This window comes from Mustela nivalis (genome assembly GCF_964662115.1).
Source record: "Mustela nivalis genome assembly, chromosome: 10".
NCBI classification, from domain to species: Eukaryota; Metazoa; Chordata; class Mammalia; order Carnivora; family Mustelidae; genus Mustela; species Mustela nivalis.
The window spans coordinates 9,782,559-9,804,326 of record NC_139029.1 but is presented as its reverse complement, the minus strand read 5'-3'; the positions used below and the strand labels follow the sequence as shown (position 1 = coordinate 9,804,326).

Genomic DNA, 21,768 nt, shown 5'->3' with positions numbered 1-21,768 from the left:
ATGGGAACAAGGGACAGGGGGACTCATGGTCATCACGGGGTAAAGAGAGGGCCCAAGTGGCCAGGGAAGGACACCTACCTGTACAATGGGGTTGTGCAGGTTCTTCTGTACTGGGCCGGGACTGTCGCCCTGTAGCCAAAAAAGAGGGGGGAAATGAAACAGCAGGGACACACAACACATGGGAGCAGAGGTGGCCCATGGAGAGTGGGGTCTTCCATGGAAGGAAGCCATCTCTTAGGGACCACCCTACCTCTGCACAGGTGAACCCACCCCCACCCCTGAAGCAAACACTCCCAGATGGTTCAACAATGGCACCTGGGGGTTGAGATGCTGCCTGGACCAGGGGTCCTAGGGTGCTCTCCTGCTTGCTCAGGCCTTTTGACCCCCAACACCCTCTGACCAACAAATCAGTCACTTGGAGGCTTCTAAGATCCTGTCCCAATTGGTCCATCGAGTTGGAACTGGAGATTGGTTATACTTGGTGTTGTTCATAAAGAAATACAATTTTAAAAGAAGGCACAAAAATAAAGAATTTCAGGACAGGAAGACTCAGGAGACTAGGTAGCTTCTAATTTCCCCCACAAACAATTCAATGCATCTCTTATTTTGTGGAGAGGTAGGCAGGCCTCGTGAGCCTGATTTACAGATACAGAGGGTAATCCAACATGATGGAACTCATGGCAGAGCTATAACTCAAATCTGGGGCTGTTTCTTCCTGGTCCAGTTCTCCCTTCGGTGGGCATGCAATGGTGGGCGTGCAAAAGCCTTCGCTACATCCCAGAATCTGGCTGCACTGCCTGCTGGGGCAAACAGATCTTTGGGATCACAAGTCATTACAAGGGAGGCCCCTGCTGGTTGTTTCCAGAATTGCAGGCAAAAAAATCCATGAAAAAACCAGATGTATGTCACTTGGGCCAAAGTTGTCTTCAAGTTCCCTACACTTAGTCCCGACCTCTACTCTAAATTAGTGGCCAAAGAGTAAGAGGGAGAGGTCCTTAGTCCAGGCTGGGCTGTTCCTGCTGTGCCAGGCCAAAGGCTTGAGAACAGAGGGTTACCTGGTGCTTTTTCCAGGCTCTTCTTGGCTTACCTGTGTGCCCATCTGTAGAAATGGGGATGAAGGTGGCTGAGGGAGGGCAGGGATGGAACAAATCGTTGTTGAGTCTTTAGTCCCATCCCAAGGTTTGCAAACAGAACCCATGTGGCACGCTAAGAGAGGTCTACTCTGGGTAGGGGCATCTCTGTCAAATTCATGGGGTAGAGAATGAGGCCAGTGTCCACTAGAACTAGAATGCCCGTCTGCAGACAACTGGCTTATGAAAGCACCCAGGTCCTGGCAGCAGGGCCCTGTGTAAGGTGATCCTGGAAATAAATAGGTTGGACCTGCAGCTGGTATGCGCCAAGGCCAAGTTGGGGAAAAGGCTAGGCCAAAGGTGATTCAAGAGGCATTGAGAGAACCCTTTCTGCAGAATGGACTTTCCAGTAGTATTCTGGCTCTCCGAGCCCCCTTGGGCCCACCATGAGAAATCAAAATATGGCCCCTGGGAAGGTCTCATCTAGGGTGTACGTGGCTACTTTAGGTCTCTAGCCCATGCTAAGAATAAGGGCGCTGTTGGCTGTAGGTTCAGCTCAGCAGTGGTCCCTCCAAACCAGGGACGGCTGTCAGAAGCCCTCTAGTAGTCTCCTCCCTCGTCCCAGTTCTGTCATTCAAGACAGGCTTTGTCACAGGGCTTCTGTCCTGAGCACTGGTGAAGAACAAATTGCTTTAAGGAAGTTGAAAAAGAATCCCAGCCTTGAGCAGGTTTCAGGCCCGGAGCGGCCTTCTCCACATCCCAACTGGGCAGGATAAGGCCCTGGGCCAGCGATCCCTGCTGCCCACGTCACCAGGCGAAGGCAGCTAATTTTAAGTTTGGTCTTGGCTATTTTTATTAGTAGTCTTTAGCTACTTTTCATGATTATTGTAGTTGGGAAAAAAGTTTCCCTTGTGATTATTCATATAGACAAAAGTTACTGATTATTATACATTGATTTTCAACCAGTACCATTCATGTACTTGGTCATTATTGGTTGTAATAGCTTTTCAGTTATTCTCTTGCGTTTCCAGGTAGGTGATCGTATCATCAGCACGTAGGAGTTATTTTTGCCTTTCTTTCCCACTATATTCACCTCATTTCTTTTTTATTATCATTTGTGCTGGTTAATAGAACATTAGCTGACTTTTTGAGAAGGCTTTCTCATGCACTCAAAGACCTATGGTGTCTCGGTCTCCGTGGCAGGGGAGCCCTCCATTATCAGCTGTGGGACAGAACAAAACCATACAAGAGCCTCCACAGCCCGCTCCCCAGTGCTTCATGCTGGAACCTCGACATGGCGTCTTCCTGTCCTCGGATGCGTGACCTGCCTTCAGCCCCTCACTCCTTGAAGCTCAACCATCTGCTCTGCCAGTCACCAAGAGTTAGGTGGCCAGGGATCTGCACCTCTTGGCAGCTGGCGCTCAGCATGCCATAAAAAAGTGTGATTTGCAAAACAAACAAACAAACAAACAAACAGAACAAATTCATGGGATACCACTCCAGAGGCAATATTTGCCCAAACTCCTAGAAAATTAAAAAAAAAATCTGGCTCATTCCTAGAAGGACTGAGAGCTGGCTCTATGGGGAAAGGAAATACTGGTAAGGCCCTGAGCTCTGGAAGGTCGCAGCTGGGAGGAGAAGCCCACGGTCCCAGACACAGGAACCCCGCCAGAGGTAGTCCTGGGCTGTGCAGACCCCGAGCCGACCCAGGCCTGCCTTGCTCTGGGTTTTTCTTGCCCTCCCGGACAAAAGGAGCAAACAGGCCTCATTTCTTTCTCTCCCCACATCCATCTCTTCTTGCAAAAGGAAAGAACAGAACAGGAAATGCCTTCGCCAGAGTGCTCCCTGGGTGGACGAGAGGAAAGAGTCTTCACCCCTCCACCCCGCCCCTGCGGTTTCTGGGCAGGGCCCCCGGCCCCGGCCCCACTGCTGCTGGCCTTACGTTGCAGAGGGAGTGTGTCCGGTGCCGAGGGGAGTTGATGTCGCTTGGCGTGGACGACCGGTCGCCTTCGGCGGCAGACGCGTCGGAGATGACAGAGGGCTGCCGGGAGTGGCAGGGGCTCACCCTGACCGCTGGAAAGCAGGGACAGCTGGTGAGTGAGGGGTGGAGAGAAGGTCCCGCCTGTGCTGCTCTGCTGTCACGCTACCCTACACCCCCATTTTCCAGACGAGAATACTGAGGCATAGAGAAGAGATGGCCTAACGCTCTGGCCCTCCGTTCCACAGACCCACAAGTCACCAGAGAGCAGCTGCTGGGAAAGGCTGCCCCAGCCTCTGGATCCAATTAGGCCCTCTCCTAACCACAGTGAAGGAGAAAAGGCAGGCGTCTCCAGGGACCTTGGTGACTGTCCTCACAAGGCTCCCACCACCTGGACATTCCCTAGACCCAGAACAATCCTAACCACTAGTCAACACCGACTGCCCCAGGGAGACGTGTGGAGGCCACGGCCAGACCCCCTCTTCCCCCACACCCACGCCCAGTCATCCCCAGGGCAGCCCTCCAAATCTGTCCACCTTTCTCCAAACACAACCCCAAAGTCTTTCCACTTCCAATCCCAAACACAAATCCAACCACTTCTCTCAACCCCAAACACAACCCCCAAATCTGTTCACTTGTCTCGAACCCCAACACCAACCTGAAACCCGTCCACTTCTCTCCAGCCTCACTGTCACTACCAAGCCAAGCCCTGCTGCCTCTCGTCTGAAGACCTCGCGGCCGCCCAGCGGCCTCCCTGACCCCACTCCTCACACCGCAGCAAAGCCAGGCATTTGTGTTAAAACCCCCAAGGCCGGAACGGGCTCTGCCCACCCTCCGGACCTCGGCTCGGGGTCACGCCGACATTCTGACAGTGCCCGACACGGGCCTTCTCCCTCCTGCCTCGGCCTTGGCTGGTCCCGCTGCCCGGGGTGTATTCTCCTCATGGGGGTCTCAGCCTGTCCTGAGAGAGGCCTCCCCCAGTTACCAGCTCTCCCCACACATTTTCCCACCAAACAGTGTCTCCTATTGATTTGCCTCCCTGGGCTAACGACCGTTTATCCCTTTCCGTCTGTCAGCTCAGTTATGCCCGTTTATCTGTCCTCATGCCTACAACATCCATTTCCACAAGGGCAGGCACGGTGGGTGTCTAATCCACGGTGACCCCCAGAGCTCACGGTGCCTGGCACGGAGCAGGCGCTCCATCCGTAGTGGTGGAACAGACGGCTGAGCTCGGAAGGTACAGTCCCGGGGAGTCCCCCAGAGCCCCCCGGCAGACTGCTTTCCTGGCCACAGGCTCTGCCTGCAGGAAGCACTTTCTGCTCAGCGAGACTGCCTCGGGGCCTACTGTGTGCAGACAGCCTGTGAGCAGGAAGGGCTGTAGGAAATGGACGTGGGATTTAACATGGGGGTGCTGGGGGGGGGATGATGGACAATGAATGGGCTTTGCAGTCAGGGACCTGGGTTCCCAGCTAGGTGATGGCAGCGCTGCGGGCTCCGAGGGCCAGCTGCCAATCCCCAACCTGCACATGTCACACAGAGGCAGCCCCCTCAACCCCCTGGTATGGCATGGCCGGTGGGTGCAGACGCTGCTGGTGCCAGGAGCGAAGATGTGTGACCTCTGTGGCCACCACCACCCCATCCCATGATTGCCCACCTCCCTTAATCAAGGAGCTCTGCTGTCCCCCAGCCACAGGATCCCGAGGCCCAGGCTGGAGAACCTGCGGAACAGCTCCTGGACACAGTCATTGGTCCAGGGGTGGGCAAGGGACCCAGCCTAGCCAATCAGAGTCCTTTGGGATTTACTCTAAACACAGAGAAAGAGATCGGTTTTCTTCCTCCCAACTTTTGTGCTTGAAGACCTTACAAGCCCGAACTTGTTAGAGACTGTTTCGTGGCTTCGTGGAAAGAGACGGCCTCAAGAGGAAGCCAAAGGGAGGCAGATGGGGCTGAGACAGAGAGACAGACAGGTGGACATGACCCAGGGATGTCTGGCCCTTAAGATCCAGCTATGCCTGAAGTCCATCCCGGGACTTCTCAGTTACACAAGCCTGGGCCTCCGCCCCACAGCCCCCTAAGCAGCTACAGCAGGGAAGAGAGGGGCTGTTTCCCCCACCTGGGTGGTTGGCGACCTCCCCAGAAGCCCCCACTGTCAGGGCGGGGCCAGGACTCACCTTGCCGGTCTGCAGGGTGGGGAGGGTGTGAGTGGTAGAGAGTCTGCTGGCTCTGCCGGATGGCCGCGGTCAGCGGGAGGTCCGCCTGCACCACCCACTCCTGGTTGCCGTTGAGCACCGTCTCGCCCGGCATGGCCAGCGAATGCCGCTTGGGGACGTCCTTGGTCAGTGTGGCTAAGGACTGCTTGGCCTGGAGACAGAAAAAGGCAACGTGATCGAGAGGACCTCTTAGTCGGTTGCCCGGCCAGGACCCACCGTGGTGAGAGAGCCGCGAATCCGACCTTGATACCAGGCCATCTCGGGCTCTGCATCGCGTGCCCGTCAGAGTCAATTACCTGCTCACTTTGGGGTTCACTTTGGGGTCCCCCCTTAGTTCCTGCTAACACAAAGTGAGACCAGGATTACAAGAGAAATGGTGTCCAAGCACACACTTGTCACCCATTCCTTCTGGTTCTCCAAGGACCAGCTGGGATTTGAATGAGAGTCGAGAAAAAGTCACTGCCTTCCTGAGCCTCAGCTTCCGCACCTGTAAAATGAAAACCCCAGAGCAAGCAATCTTTAGGGCTCCCTCTAGCTTGGATACCCCGAGTCTATGAAATCACTCCCCTTCCATGGCAGGAGGAGGCTGAGTTGGAAGGTGGCAGCTCCATCCCCCAAGCCGGGTCATCACCTTCCTTCTAGTTTAGAAAACCACCATGTGCTCAGGGCAACAGCCCTGGGTCTCAGGTACGGAGTAGAAGATTATCTGTGCTCGACAGATGAGAAACTGGAAGCTTAGAAGTGACTCAAGAAAGCACTGCAAGCAGAACCTTCAAGTTGAGTCCTGAGCTGGGGAGTCTGGCCGTGACCCTGTGGTTTCTACGTCATCCACGCTCCTCTGGAGCCACGAAATCAGCAGCACAAGTAATGCAGACTCCGAGTCCATGAAGCAGAGGCTGGGGTGTGCCTGGTCACCACGGAATCTGCAGGCCCTGGCTTGGAGCTGGAGATGTGCACTGATCAATAAAAATCCTTAGAATTAATGGAAGCAGGCTCTGCTAGGTCCAGGCTGATGGCTCAGGGGATCTGCTCTGTTAACTTACCCCCAAAGGAAGGCAGTAAGCCTGCTGAAGGAAGGGGCTGGGCTGGGGCTGGCGCAGGGCTGCCACAGGCTTGTGGCAGCCCAGCCACACGAGAGACTGTTTCCTGGCCACCATAGCATCACATCACATGCATCCAGCCTCCTGGCCCTCTACCCAGGCATCACTCCATGCATGAAGCTGCCCTACTCCCTTGCTTCCTCCCGCCCAATCCATCTCGGCTGCCTGGAAGGCAGACTCCCGGTTGAGAAATGAGGCCCACAAGTCCAGCTAATGAGCCCTCAGCTCTGCCCTCCTGCACACGGAGGGACCTATGTGGGAAATAGGAAGTCCCGGAAAATTCATGGCAGGATCACTCTTCTGTCCCCGCCTGGCTTTCTTCTCCCAGGCGGGGCCTCAGCTCTGTCTGGGCCTGAGAGAGGCACCTTCTAACTCAGCAGACAGCTTGACGTCATTGCTGCCGGACAGCTGGGGGTCCCATACAGTGAGTCCTGCGGGATGGGGAGGGGGTGGGACTTCTGAGTTCTAAAGCACAGGGACCCTTACAAACGGTCCAGTCGGGACAGAGCTACAAGAGAGACAAGAACCACAGAAGAGGTGTGGAGTCAACTTAAAGGACAGGCATGCCCGGGGCTGCAACGGGTCACCTTCCCACGGCAGTCTCCACTGCCTCCTTCAGCTCAGCTCTTCCACTGCACGCGCTTTCATGCTGGGAGCTCCCCTTAGCTCTGGCTCCCTCTTGCGTCTGACCCTCTCCCGAGTGCTCTGTGCCTGGACTTCCGAGCTGCCGGATTTGGTGAATTGGCGCAAACCCCTCACATGACAGGAATCAGACAGAACAGGGTGCAAATTGCACTTTGACTCTAACTTGCCATGTGACCTTAAGCGAGGTCCTCACCAGTAGGATGGGGAACGGAGAAGGATCATTTCTATGCAAACAGCACCCCCTGGATTTGTGTGACAACGTGGCCCAGTCAAGTGCTTTGGAGTTTGGGCTTGGAAACAGGACAGCTTGGATTTGAGCCCTGCTGAGCCCCTTCCCAGATCCTGAGTGAGGTCCCCCATCCCTCGGTGCCTCCACACCCTCATGTCTAAGGCGGATCCCATGGTTGCTGTGGAGAGCCCTGGTCTATGGGAAAAATACTCAATAAAGGTTAGTGACTCAGCAGGAAACATCTACAAGGCATGGCCTAAGTTCCATGAAGACCAAGAACCCAGGCTCTCTACTGCACGCTCAGTACGTCGTAGCTGCAGGATGGGTGGGGTCACTGACACCCCCTCCCCCCAAGATGGGGTGAGAAGATGCAGGAGGCAGGCGGGACCCTGAGCTGAGCCTCCTTCTGGATTGGGGCTGATGAAGGCCCCTGACTGCCCGGGGGGCCTGCTGATGGGAGGCCATGAAGCAGTCACGTTGGAGGGAGCCTGGGCCCCTGAGGGATGCTGGGAGTGCGCCTCAGTGGAATCCGTCACTAGCTTTTCAAGGCTTTCCTGCTGGTCCAGCGAATGTCTCCGCTGGCCAAAGGCTGGTTCCTGGTACAGGAACCTCCAGGAAAACATGAGCAGGTCTGTGAGCCGGTCTGGTCACGGCCAGGAGCTGGTGCTTGTGGCAGGTGGGTTTCCGCAGAGCGAGGGCAGAAGCAGCGCCAAAGCGGAGCACAGCCACCCCTGTTGTCCCCCTGCTGCTTGACCTGCCTCTCACCCACCCTCACTACGCCTGACTCTTGCCTGGGCCTGTGGCGGCTGCCATTTTTACAGACAAGGAAGTGGAGGTCCAGGCAGTTAAAAGTGACTTGAGGTTGCACAGTGACTGGCCAGTGGAAGGGACACGAGAATCCACACCTCCTCACCCTGGTGGGGCCAAGGACAGGACGGGGCTGGGTGCAGAAGCCCGGTCAGCTGGTGTTCACTGAGCATCTCCTCACCTCACCACCGCCCCCTGCAGGAGGAAGGTCTTACAGTCCTGACTTCATACATGTGGAAACGGAGAATCAGAGAGGCTGAGTGCCTTGTCGGAGGTCACACAGCCCGAAGACGGCAGGACCCAATTGGGATTCTGTTAGGCCTGGATCGCCAGGGCACAGCCAGGTGCTAAGCCCACACTTGACTGAAACACCAACTTTACAGAAGACTGGTTCCCAACTGGAGCGAACTCTGCCCCTGCCCCCCTCCCCAGGGGACCCCGGGAAATGTCCCAATACTTTTGGTTTTCCCAGCTGGGAAGTGTTCCTGGCACCCAGTGGGCAGAAGCCAGGGAAGCTGCTGGACACCCTCTGGTGTGCCGGCCGGCTCCACAACACCCTTATCTGACCCCAAATGTCAGCAGTGCTGAGGGTGAGAAGCCCCATTTACAGTGTAGTCTACAGAAGAAACGTCTCCTGTTTTGGAGAAGCAGCGCTGACAGAAAACTGGACCACCATGAACCAAGCTCCAGGGCAGGGGGAGGGGCAGGACTAGCATTTCGGGGAAGCCCGTGATCTCGGGGGCTGGTGGTCCTGTCTCCCATCACCTCCGTGTAGCAGAGGCCAGTGGGGAGGGCCTGAGGGACAAGCCATGGCTGCTGGGGGAGGTGCGTCCTTTAGACCAGCAGCTAGGTGTCTTTTCAAAGGCCTCGAGAACAAAGCCACCACATCACGGACCACAGGGCCTGTGACTCCTAGTGCTGCCTTTCCACCTGCTGGGCAGCTCTGGGCAAGCTCCTGCCTCTGAGCCTGTTTCCACGTCCCTAAAATGGGCACAAGAGGAATACAGGCCTCGTTGGAGTGACTGCTCATGGGTACGAGTTTCTTTTTGGGGTGGGGAAACTGTTCTGGAACTAAATCATGGTGAAGGCTGTGCAGCTCTGTGAACATACTCAAATCCACTGAGTTGTACATCTTAAAAGGGTGAATTTTATGGCATGTGACATATCTCAATAAAAGAACGTATTAAAAAACATACATCGACCCCCCCCCCCCCAGGGTGGTCTCACGAAGCTGATGTGCCTACAGGTGCCATGAGTGGTCATGCCTGGTTTGGCCAGGGGTCGTTCATCTGGAACGTTCGCCCCAGAGGGCAGGAGGCTGAGCGGCACGTGGGGACTGACCACCAAACACTGAGAGGGCTTAGCTTCTTGGGAAGCCAAAGTCTTTGGCTTTTAGTGAAGGGAAGCAGCCTTCAGAACCATACAGGGTGTGTAGAGACCCCCAGCACAGCTCCCCTGCAGACGCTGGTTCGGGGGGGGGGGGGGCGTTGGTGCCTTAATTGGGACAGGGCCCGCTTACGCTCATCAGACCCTGGGCTGCTTCCCAGTCTTTTAAGGACACTGGCGGGTGTGAACTTGCCAGCTCAGCTCCCATCTCCTTGGCGGCACTTTGAGGTCACTTAGGAAGTCACTCATCACCAGGGGCCATAGCCAGGACCCCTAGGTAAGTGGTGAGCAAGTGACCCAGGATGGGCCATTCTGCACCTTGTGTTGAATCGCAGTCGTAGAAAAAACTGAGGTGCCATTCAAGGGCAGATTCAGGGTCCTCCTCCCCAGCAGAGGCCGCCGAGCAGACCGCTCCGTGGAGGCCCCTGGCGTCCCCACCTCTGCAGCCGCCTGGACTTCAGCCCATTTCTAAGTCTGGTCGTCCACCTTCCCGCTGCCCCTGTGAGCTCCTCACTTCCTTTCCAGCACATTCCACAGGACAAAGTGGCCAGAGTGGCTTTCTGGTGCTCACCCCCAAGGCATACGCCCAGGGACGGTGGCCTCCCTTTAGTCTCGGCCGGGCCAGCAGGGCAGTGGGGCAAGCTGGTCCGTGCCACCCGAAGCAGGCAGTTCCAGAAATCTCCGGGGTGTGACATTCTACAGATGGCAGGCGACAGAGGGGCTGGCGAACACCCCCACAACACTGGGGCTGTCATGCATCTCGGGGCGGAGATCTGGGCGGACCTCGGCCGAAGTGACGGAGAAAAAGCCTGCACTCCAGGCTGCGAACTCGCACCGTACACGCTCACGCTTAGCAGGGGGTCTGATGCCCGCCCGAGCAGGGGCCAGAACCTGAGCTTCGCTGACCAGAATGGAAGCAGGCTGAGTCTGGGCATGCCGACAGGAGAGAGGAGATCTGCTTCCCAGTCCTGAAAGACCCCAGAAGTCCCCCGAATGCCTGAGGCCTGTGTTCCAAGGCCAGAAGACACACCTGGCCTCTGCGGGGCCCTCCTCGAACCTCACTGGTGGGGAAAGCACCCACCCCTGCAGGGGACCTGGTGGCAACAGCTTCTTCTGGCCCCGGGCAGTTCTGACCACTAGGGGTCAGCATTGGACAGGAGACCCAGGAGGGGCCCAGGGGTCCTGCCCTGCCACAGCGTGGCCCTCAATCCTGAAAGACTGACCCTAGAGAACCTTTGTGTCGCCATCTCACCACTATATACAGCACCAGGTGAAGCAGTTCCCTGGCATTACTTCATCAAAATCCCCAGGCCCTACGGGGTATATGCAATTATCCCTACTTAGACTTGATGAAACAGGTCCCGAGAGGTGAAGGGTCCTGCCCAAGGTCACACAGCTAGGGGGCAGTGGGGCTGGATTCAAACCCAGAACCCATGGCTGTCCCCCACATAGTTAGCCAGCATCAGTGCTCTCTGCAGGAGACCGCGGTGTTCTAAGAGCTTCATGGGACCCCCTCAGCCACCCCTATCCCCCAGGAGCACCCTGCACGCTCTCCTCCCAGACAAGGTCAGGCTGAGCCCTTGGTGGTCCTGGCTCCCTCCTGGGAGGGCTGGGTGAGGTAAAGACTCTCCCAACATTCTGGTACCAGATAAAGGGCACTAAAGCCCAGAGAAGTTAAGTGAGTGGCCCAAGGTCACACAGGAACAGGCAGAGCAGGATTCCTGGGCCCCGGACCCCTTTCACCAGACCCGGACACACCACGTGGGCTCTCTGTCCCCACAGGCAGGCTGGGCACTTCCATGGAAGACACAGAGTTTGGAAATACGTGGAAGGTGTGTTTGGGATTGGGGAAAAAAAGAATAACCTTTTTTCTTGACAACCCAAGTAAGACATTTTCACTAGAGATTTCTTGCAATCCTCCTACCCAGAAATAACCAGTTAGTTTTTTGGTGCATTTTCTCCCAAATGTTTTCCTAAACAAGTATGTGTATTTTAAACAAAAATGGGCTTTGTTTGTTGACAGTGGAAGTGTGGATGGGCTCCCGCACGCTCACCAGGCCCCTGCAGGTGGATGAGAGGTTGCAGCCTGGGCTCAGGGGGCTCGGGGGTCCATGCGGAAGGAGGCTGACAGAGCATCACGGACCCCACGGCCAGCTGCACCCCTCCCCCACTCCGCTGCAGGACTCCGGCAAACCTGTCCCCACCCCGTCCCCACACCCCTTCCCCAGCCCATCACGTGGCCTCTAGCAGCTTTCTGGACGCCCCAGATGTGTGCAGGTGGGGCGGGGTCTCACCATGGCCAGCTCGGCCTCCAGCTCCTTCATCCGGTTGTCCTTGAGGTCCAGCTGGGAGCGCAGCGCCGTGGCATGGTCCGTGGCCTCCTTGGCTTGGCGCCGCAGCTCCCACTTCTCACGCTCCAGCAGGTCCTTCTCCTTTGCCAGGGCTTTGACGGCATCTTCGCTCTCCTGCAGGGACAGAGCGCCAGGCTGTTACAGAGGGGGCGTGGGGCCTCCTCTTGGAGGGGCCATAGAGGCCTTGACCCCTGGACCAGAGAAAGATGAGGGAGGCCCCTGGCTCTGCCTCAGCTTAGCTGGGGGACTGGACTGAGACAAGCCTTTAGTAGATGCTCCGTATGTATTGTTGTGAACAGATGAAAAAATGAATGTGACGAGTGTTTCTACCCCATCAAGTCTTGTTTCTCCATCTTTAATACTGGGCGGGGGTGGGGAGGGTCGACCCCACTTGTTTCAAAGGACTGTTATAAAGATGAAATGACTTCCCGTGTGGGGGATACATGCAGTTTGAGGGAAGTCTGGGTCAGGAGCAGGTGTGGGGCTCTGTCCTGGTGTTTGGTAACGTGTGTGTCACAGGAAAGGCGAGATGGAGAAGGAGACACCTGCTGTCCGGCTGCTCTGGTTGCCCGGGGGTCCCGCAGCACCCCACAGGGTCATAGCCCACGCCAAAGCAGGCTGAACCCCTCCACGAGCAGCTGTGACCAAAGGCAGCAGGGTCGCTGGTCAGTCCCCGCCGGTCCCCCCCACCCCCCAGCCGTTTCCTCCGAAATGCGGAGGGAAGGTCCCAGGGCTCCAGCTGCCTGAGCCGGAGCAAAGCCAAGGAACAGATGGCTACGTCAGGGGGCCCGACTCCTCCGTGGGCAGGAGCCAAGCATCCGATCGGCAGGTGCCCTTCCTGAGAAGAAGGGTCCCAGCGCAGGGCCCTGCCCAACCATCCCCACAACCCCCACCCCCAACAAGGTCTTCCCATTCACGGGCTCAGGAGCCCTGCTCACGTCTGTGTGCGGCCTGGGGCTGTGCGGAGAGGCGGCCTTCCTGCCTTGTTTGCCAGCCCTGTTTCAAGGGCCTGACAGCCAGATGGCCAGAACCAGGGAGGCCCAGGGCTGGCCCTTTCTCTGGGGCTGTCACAGAGCTGAGGCTACGGCTTACGGTCAGGGGAGAGGGAGTGTGGGTCAAATCCCGGCTCTGCAAGGACAGGCTGCAAGGACTATCAGGCCCCGCGCCCTCGTCTGTAACCCGGAGATAACATGCTGCGACTTCAGGTGTTATTCTGAGGACGGACTGAGATAAACCACGTGGAGAGCTCAGCACCGCATGGGCCTGTGGCCATTCCGGCTCAGAGATCCTCTCCGAGTGGCCTTCCTGGATCACCTGCCTGAGAGCGGCTCTCTGTGCTGCTACCCACCGTTGGCATTGAACCCATATTTGCAGACACCGTGGGCAGGCACAAGGCTCCCAGAAATGCCGGCATCCACATGGGGCGTGAGAGCAGGGATGTGCCGTTCGGCGCATGGGCACATACCTGGTCCCAGAGGGCCAGCCCACACACAGCAGCGGGTGACAGACACTGCTGCCGCATGATTGGGCACCCTCAGCTGCAGGGGGCTGACCTGACCGGGAGGGCCACGGCACCACAGTGCCGTGCTGGTTGCGAACAGCACCCAGTGCAGCCTCGGTGGGAGGCAGGGGGTGGTTCCTTCCAGGACATGGCACCGGCCCCTGCTCTCTGGGCTCAGGACGCCTGGGTTGGAGTCTTTGCTGCAGGACACTGGCTAAATTATTCAACCTCCCCAAACCTCGACCAACCACCTCATTTGTGAGACAGGGACAGTCCCACCTCCCAGGGGAAGGCGGCCATGCAAGCTACACAGCGACAGATGGCACTATCACCCCATCACAGGTGGAGCCATCCTGGAAGGTTCTGGAAGCAATCCGCCCAGTGCAGGGAGGCATGCCGCTGCTGGTTAGTTCTCCTTTCTCTGGGGAGCTGGGTTCAGGTGGGGTCAGGGCAGCAGGGGACAGGAACAGCTCCCAGCACACACATGGATGGGGAGCTCTGACCCTGGGGGCTGAGCTACATCCCGGGCACCTGCCCCCAGCACCGGGCCACAAGCCTGGATCACAGAAGGGCCCGGGACATGAAGTATGTGGAACTGAGTAACTGATGCAGACCCGTGGCCATACGGCTGCCCTCAGCTGTAGCAGCTTCAACCCTACCCCCACTGCTAGCTGGACTTAAAATAGGGGCATGATCCTGTGGTGAAGTGGGACTCCGTGGAAATTTCATTTTCCAGTAAGAGCACAATTATAAAAACAAATTTGACGACCCCTTGCCAAGACAGAAGTGTTTGCTGTTAAGCCCCAGGAAGGCCACAGTGCCACTGAGATGCTCAGCGCACCACCCACGGCTCACAGGCGGGGGCAGCCATGACCTCCTTTGGTCTGCCTTGAGTTGCTTGGTAAACAGCAACAGTAAAAATAACTCATTTGGCTAAACTCCTACTCACCCTGCAGAGAGCCCAACTCCTATGTCCCTTCCTCCGTGAAGCCTTCCAAGACTCTTTTCCTGCAGGCGGAATTTCCTGCTCACTCACCAGGGCTCCTGGGTCTCTCTGCACACTGTTATTACGGTATTATTAATAAGATGCATAGCTCATATTCACCGAGCCCTTACTATACGCCAGATGCCACGCAGACTGCTTTGCATTCACCACATCTCATCCAGTGCTCTTAATACCTCTACAAGGTCTGAGGCTCTCTGAGGGGAGCCTAGGTCAGCCAGAATCCAGAGTCCACACTGTCAGCGACTGGGCTGTCCTGTCCAGGCTTATCTGCCCAGGAGGCCTGGGGGTCCCTCAGCTAGGGGCTATGCCCATTGCATCTCCATACCCAAGCCCAGACACATCAGAGGCCTCCTCAGGCGAGCAGGGGACATGGGCAGGGAGTGTGTGTTTGGGGATGAGAGAAGCCAGACCTCCTGATGGCTGAGAAGGTATCCTGCAGGCAGTGGGAGGTGAGGGTGCTGGTGTGTCTGTACAGGGGGTAAGTGGGGAAGGACCTGGTGTTTGGGGTGGGGGAGGGGAGGGAGCAGGGGGAGGGGATAAGAGTTAAGGGAGAGGGAGGGGGAGGAAAGGGGAGCTGGGTGGGAGGGGGCGGACGGGAGGAGGGCTGAGGGAGAGGAGGCTGGTGTGGGGGGGAGGGCGGGCCGGCCCCCACCTTGCGGTGCTGCTCGTAGTTGCGGATGAAGTCGCGCAGCTGCTCCTCGCGGCTCTCCAGCGTGGCGTACAGCTGCTGCATCTGGCTGGCCAGGTCGGTCTTCTCGCCCTTCAGGCGCTTCCGGTCGGCTTTCATGGCTATGGGGGCAGAAGAGCGCGTCAGTGCCCGGGGCCCTCGCTGGCCGATGGTCCCAGAGGCCGAGAAGAGACCCAGCCTCTACCCTCTTTTTAAGAGAAGAGAAAACGGGGTGCGGAAAGATGATGTTTCTCTCCTACGTGCCCCGGTCACTTAGTGGCATCCCCAGGACTCGAACCCACTGTCCCTGTTCTCACCTCCCAGTTTCACTGATCCAATCAGGGCAGCAAGCCCTAGCCTGAGCATCCCTCCCAGCCCTGAATGGAAGAGGGGTCTCCAGGCAGAGGGAGCTGGGGGCCTGGCGAGCATCTGCGTCCACGGCCCAGGAAGCTGACGGAGCCTCACTCCCTGCTGAAGGAGCCCCCACGGCCCACTTGGAGCCCCAGGACCACTCAGCCCAGCGCAACAGTCCATCATCTGGTTCAGTTCCTCCGCAGGGGAAGCACTTGATTAAAAATACCCAGCGAGTGGGGTGCCTGGGTGGCTCAGTGGGTTCAGCCTCTGCCTTCGACCCAGGTCATGATCTCGGGGTCCTGGGATGGAGCCCCGCATCAGACTCTGCTCAGCAGGGAGCCTTCTTCCTCCTCTCTCTCTGCCTGCCTCTCTGCTAACCTGCGATGGCTCTATCAAATAAATAAATAAAATCTTAAAAAACAAAACAAAACAAAGAAACACCCAGTAAGCTACAACACCACAAGTATTCACAGCAGAACAAAACACAACTGCATCACACTCCATCAACATGGGACACTGCTGAGTTCCCGGAGCCACCACCACGGAAGTGAAAAGACAATGCAGAGAATGGCAGAAAATACTTCCAAACCGTCTGGTAAGGGCCTTACATGCTGAATATACAAAGAACTCTTAAAATCCAATAATAAAAAGACAACCCGAGTAAAAAACAGACAAACCATCTGGACAGACATTTCTCCAAGAAGTGGTCAACAGGCACATAAAATGAGCTTGATGTCATTCGTTAGTAGGGAAACGCACATCAAAACCTCCACCAGATACCACTTCACACTTACCAGAATGGCCAAAATAAGCAAGATAGACTCAAGTGTTGGCACGGTTGTGGGGAACCTGGGACACCTCCCAAGCTGCTGCCGGGGATGGACGGAATGAGGCTGCTATCTTGGAAGAGAGCCTGAGAGTTTCCCAAGTGACTCAAAGTCAAGTTGCCCTGTGATCCAGCAATCCCCTCCTAGGCACACACCCAAGGGAAATGAAAACATAACTCCACACAAACACACATATGTACAGCAGCACAGGTCACAGAAGCCAAAAGTTGCGAAACCGCCCCAATGTCCATCAACTGATGAATGGGTTAAGAACAACAACACAGTGTGGTGTAGAGCCATATAACGGAATGTTATTTGGTAATAAAAAGAAGCACTGGGAGGCTCAGTGGGTTAAGCCTCTGCCTTCAGCTTAGGTCATGATTTCAGGGTCCTGGGATCAAGCCCTGCATCAGGCTCTCTGCTCAGCAGGGAGCCTGCTTCCCCCTCTGCCTCCTTGTGATCTCTCTCTCTCTCTCTCTGTCAAATAAATAAAATCTTAAAAAAAAAATAAGCACCACTTTATGCTGCACCATGGGTGAACCCTGAAAACATGCTACATGAAAGGAGCCAGTCATATACTGTGTGATTCCACCGACTATGAACGGTCCACAGTAGGGAAGACTAAGGAGTCAGGAAGTAGACTCATGGTGGCCCAGGGCTGGGGGGTGGAGGCTGGCAGGGACACGTGGCTGGAGGGCATGGGGTTTCTTCCCGACCTCAAAAAAATGTCCTAATAGTGACTGTGGCAATGGACATACAATCTGTGACTAGACTAAAAACTACTGAACTGTACATTGTAAATGGGTGAACTGTATGATATGTGAATTATATCTTAAAGCTGTCTCTCTCTCTCTCTCACACACACACACACATCCCACGTAGGGCCACAAGCCCCAAGCAGCTGTCTGGCAGGCAGTGTGCCTTTTGCTGATGGCAGACTCTCTCTCCTTGTGCCCTGGACACCCCCGCTCTTCAGCGAATGGCGCTGCTGAGTCTATGGTGGGCTCTGGCTCCAGGGTGGGCCTCAGTGCCTTTTCCCACAGGCCCCAGAATTCTGTTCTCTCCGTGGAGAGAACACTGAGGAAGCCTTTTGTGTGAGAAGGCACAGAGTAGTTAGGTCATTTTCCCGAAGTCATACAGCTATGTCTGACCCCAAAGCCCACACAGCCGACCCTACACTATGCTGCCCTTATAGAGAATGTCCAAATGGGGTCCGGGCCCACAGCGAGCTGAGGGCAGTGATATGCGGCAGGCCATGGCTGTGCCATCCCTCCTCATCCTGAACATCTACCCCACAAACTCAGCCTGCCAGTGGGAGAGTCGGAGCCACCAGGTGTGACATAAGGACCAAGGCCCCTGGGCTCCCGGCCCGGTGTCCGACAGGATCTGATGTCCTTCTGGCCCTGAGGGGCCTGCTTCGTCCTCTTGCCCTTTGCCTGCCTCCCTGCTGCCTGGGTAGAACAGGGCACAGGCAGGGCAGCTGGGGCCACGGGGCCACCCATGCAGTGGGGGCCCTGAGTCTTGGGCAGGCCTTTACATTCCAGCTCTCAACCTGTCCCCCTGCAGCCGGACCCGTCCTCTGTCCTCTTCACGGTAGCTTAGCTCAGTGGGGCCGGAATTCCGGGCTGCTGGGCTGTGACTACGGGACAGGGACCGTGGAGGCCATGGAGCAAGAGCTCATCTGCTGTGGCTTCTGTCAGGCAGGGGGTGGCCCCGGGGAGGGCTGGGAGGCAGGCAGGGCTGGGCTAGTTTTGGGCCCTGGACCCTAAACAGCGTGACTGCATTCCCAGTGAGCTTCTCTTTAAGAAAACCCAACATCTTAAGGACGTAAGTGGGTCAGAAGGCATCTCACAGGAGAGCCCAGGCACAGGTGTCACCGAGAACTTGGAAATTTCCATCTGCAGTCTGTCACTAGATCCTAGATCCTGGCCGCACTCCAGTGACAGAGGTGGGGGTGGTGGGTATTTTTATTATCCCATTTCATAGGGGAGCAAACTGAGGCCACACAGCCAACAAAAGGCAGAGCTGGCACGGACTCCGGCGGGTTTCAGACTGTTGAGGGGAGTGGTTCCGAGGGGTGGGGGACTGCGGGGGTGGGCAGCTGATCTGAGCAAAGTCACCATGGGGACTTCCAGGGGAGCCTTGGGTGGGACCCTCCATCTCAGGGGAGCAGCTGAGCAGGTGTCATGGCCTCCCCCGGGGAGCACGCCTGGACCCTACAGCAGGCAGAGGAAGCCATGCCTCCGTCTTTTGGTTAGAAATGAATCCCCCTTGGGCTCTGATTTGTCTCCTTCATTTGCCTTATCAGGACAAACACCAAATTCCAGACTTTGCTCTTGGCAGCAGGAGGCTCTGGGGGGGCTGCCGCCCCTTCCCTCCAAAGCACGGCTGGGCCTCCCTTCACTTTTGCCACATGGCCTTGGAGAGGGGCAGCGTGGCAGCCTCTTGCTGGCCTCCATGAATCCCCACGGGTCCATCCCTGCAGCACCCGCGTGTGCAGCCGCACGAACCCCCATTCTGTCCTTCAGCGGAGCCGTGCGAGTGCGTGCGTCTCTGTGCGGGCGGCCTCAGTGGCGGGGCAGGAGGCCATACCTCCCCCAGCAGGATGGGGGCTCCCGAGAGCAGGGGCCGGACTTCCGCCTTCAGACTGGTAGCTCCTCCCTGAGAGGAAACCGAGAGCTCCCCCAAACTGCTGACCCAGCCCCTTCTGTGTGCCGGGATCCATGCCTGCTGCTGTCCGGGGGCAGGAAATAACAAGACACAGTCCCGCTCTTGGGGGGTCAGCAGGGCGATGGAGAAGACAAACCCCTCCCTACACACCCTAGACGCCACCCACCCTGCTCCTTACCAAGAGGACCCCAATTCTGTTTGTGCCCAGCTAAAACACTCAACACCCCAAGCTCCCTTGCGGCTAGAGGGGGCATGTGTCCAATTTTGGCCACTAAGGTGTACACAGGGGTCTTTGGGAAATCCTCCCTTTTCTTTTTTTCTTTCCTTTTTTTTTTTTTTTCCTTTTCTTGAGAGACCGTGCTGGAGCGGTAGGGGTGGGGGTGGGGGGGAGGAGCAGAGGGAAAGAGAGAATTCCAAGTAGGGTTCGCGTGGAGCCCAATGTGGGGCTTGATCTCATGACCCCGAGATCATGACTTGAGCCGAATTCGAACTGGACCTTAACCAACTGAGCCATCTAGGTGCCCCTCTCCTGTCCCCCCCCCCCCCTTTTAAAGGTTTTTATTTATTTATCCAATAGAGAGAGAGCACAAGTAAGCAGAGTGGCAGGCAGAGAGAGAGAGAAAGAAGAGAGAGAGAAGCAGGCTCTCTGCTGAGCAGGGAGCCCGACATGGGACTCAATCCCAGGACCCTGGAATCATGACCTGAGCCGAAGGCAGCTGCTTAACCGACTGAGCCACCCAGGAGCCCCCCTGTTTTCTTTTTAGTAAAAGATCATAGCATAGTACACTAGCAGTAATTATTCCCTTTTTCCCTTTCGTCTTCTTCCTACTGGGAACACAGACATGACGTCCTGAGGCACAGCAGCCCTTTTGTGAATACAAGAATGAAGACACAAGCTGAGAATGGGAGCAGACAGACAGACAGAAGGGGTTGGATCTCTGATGGTATCATCTGGGCTGGGATTCCTTATAATAGAAAATTAAACCTCACTATTTCTGGGATTTCCCATTTCATGTACCCCAACACATTCCTAGTAGACACATCAAGGTAGGCTGTGAGAAGTGCCTTCACCCCACCATGAAAGCTTCTGCTCCACGGTTCCTTCACATGAGCTCTCCCTGGAAATTCTTGCTCTATGAATTCTGGGCTGGACCCCACCAGGCTGAGCACTGAAAAAAACATGAAAAGCTGACTCTCTGGGAATGAATGCCGAGTGCAGATCCCTTAAAGACGAAGATAAAGGGGGCACCTGGGTGGCTCAGTGGGTTAGGCCGCTGCCTTCGGCTCGGGTCATGGTCTCAGGGTTCTGGGATCGAGTCCCGCATCGGGCTCTCTGCTCAGCAGGGAGCCTGCTTCCTCCTCTCTCTCTGCCTGCCTCTCTGCCTACTTGTGATCTCTCTCTGTCAAATAAATAAATAAAATCTTTAAAAAAAAAAAAAAGACGAAGATAAGGAACTTCTAGAACCACAGTGTAAACAAAGTTGCTGTGTGATCTACCACAGCTTTTCAGAAGGACACACGTCCATAACCCATCAAGAAAACTCCACGGAGATGTAGGACCTGGGAGCAGGCACCTGGGGGCCCCTGCATTGGCTTGAGGTGGGAATGTGTGTGTCTGCACCCCAGCGGAGCCTGACTGCCCCAAGTCTCCAGAAGCTGGGTCGTCCGACAGGGGGCTCCCTGATGGGCGGCAATGGCATTACAACTCAGCATGGTGGGTCCCCTAGAAGTAATTTAAACTAATTTATGTAAGTATGGAAAATATGCAGCGGGGTGCCTCGTTCTTTCCCTCTCCTTCAATACCCTTCCTGACATTCTCCAAATGCTGCTAAAGCAAGATGAGGTCTGCGAGGCATGAACCTCCCTCTCTCTAACCAGCCTCCTGACTCGGCCCCAGACTCCCCCGCTCCATCCACCTTCTCAGCCATCCAGCGTCACCCAGGCGTGTCCCATTCCAGCGGCCAGGCCGCCGGAACCACTGCCATGGTGACGGGTGATGTCACGCCCAGCGGGCCCTGCGGGATCACGGAGGGAGACCAGCTCAGCTCCTGGGAATGTGGGGACTCTGAGGGTGGGAAGACGGGCGCGCAGGGAGGGACTTATTTTGCTAATTATCAGGAGGCCGTGCATGAGACACAGGGGGGCTGTGACCAGGGTTCCCGTTGAGGGCCCACGAAGACAGGAGCTGCTCTGGGGAGGTCACTCGTCTCAAGCTTTTGCAGTGGCCCTTTCCACAGTAGGCTCCTTCCTTCTTTCCCGGCTCAGAGTGCTGCAGCCCCTCACGAACGCGGGGCAGGGGTGGGGGGGTGCAGCGTGAGCCCCAGTTTAGCTCCTGCAAATGCACTTCTGGGAGGGCGAGGAGCAGAGAGCAAGGGGGTTAGCAGGAGCGGATTTCTACTTACCCACCAAGGCAGTGCATACACAGAGAACCTCACTGGGGAGTGAGGGACCAGGTTCCCTGGCTTCCACTCTCTGAGTCTCAGCCCAGACCCCCAGCATGAGTGTGCTCAACTCTGCGAACTTCCTCTGGCTTCCGCGGGTCCAGGAGGCATCACCTCTACCACTGATCCCCCCCAGATGCATCCATGGCCCAGACCAACGCCACACAGTGGGGCAGGATGGGCATCAGTGTGGAGTCTGAGGGTCTGGGTTCTGTCCCCGGCTCTGAGCCCCTGAGCAAGTCACTAGCCTCCCCCAAACCTCGATTTCCTAGATGTTACAACTCCCGTGCACCGGGCACTGCTCTAAGCCCTGATGTGTTTTTGTCACTCAACTGTTGCAGCCACTGTATGAATTCTTTCCATGTTATAGGACGAGAAAGGAGGCATCCAGAGAGACTGAGGACACTGCTCAGGTAGTGGGTGGCAGTATTCCCACTGGCCCCAGCACCAATCCACCTTCCCTCCCACTCTGCTGCTCTGTGGCTTCCAGAATCACCCACCCCCAACCAACCTCCTCTAGTCCTGT

At 56.5% G+C, this 21,768-nt stretch overlaps 1 protein-coding gene across 5 annotated transcripts in view; it reads right to left on the bottom strand.

Annotated features, from left to right (window-relative positions):
- KAZN (kazrin, periplakin interacting protein) overlaps window positions 1–21,768 on the bottom strand; it is a 1,028,312-nt gene that overhangs the window by 40,656 nt on the left and 965,888 nt on the right. For all 5 annotated transcript variants that reach the window (XM_082685450.1, XM_082685449.1, XM_082685451.1 and 2 more), the window contains 5 exons: window positions 14,936–15,072; window positions 11,720–11,890; window positions 5,220–5,409; window positions 3,013–3,143; window positions 79–129 (listed from right to left, as the gene is read on the bottom strand). In XM_082685450.1, coding sequence (XP_082541576.1) covers window positions 79–129; window positions 3,013–3,143; window positions 5,220–5,409; window positions 11,720–11,890; window positions 14,936–15,072 — 680 coding nt within the window. The remainder of the gene's footprint in view (window positions 1–78; window positions 130–3,012; window positions 3,144–5,219; window positions 5,410–11,719; window positions 11,891–14,935; window positions 15,073–21,768) is intronic.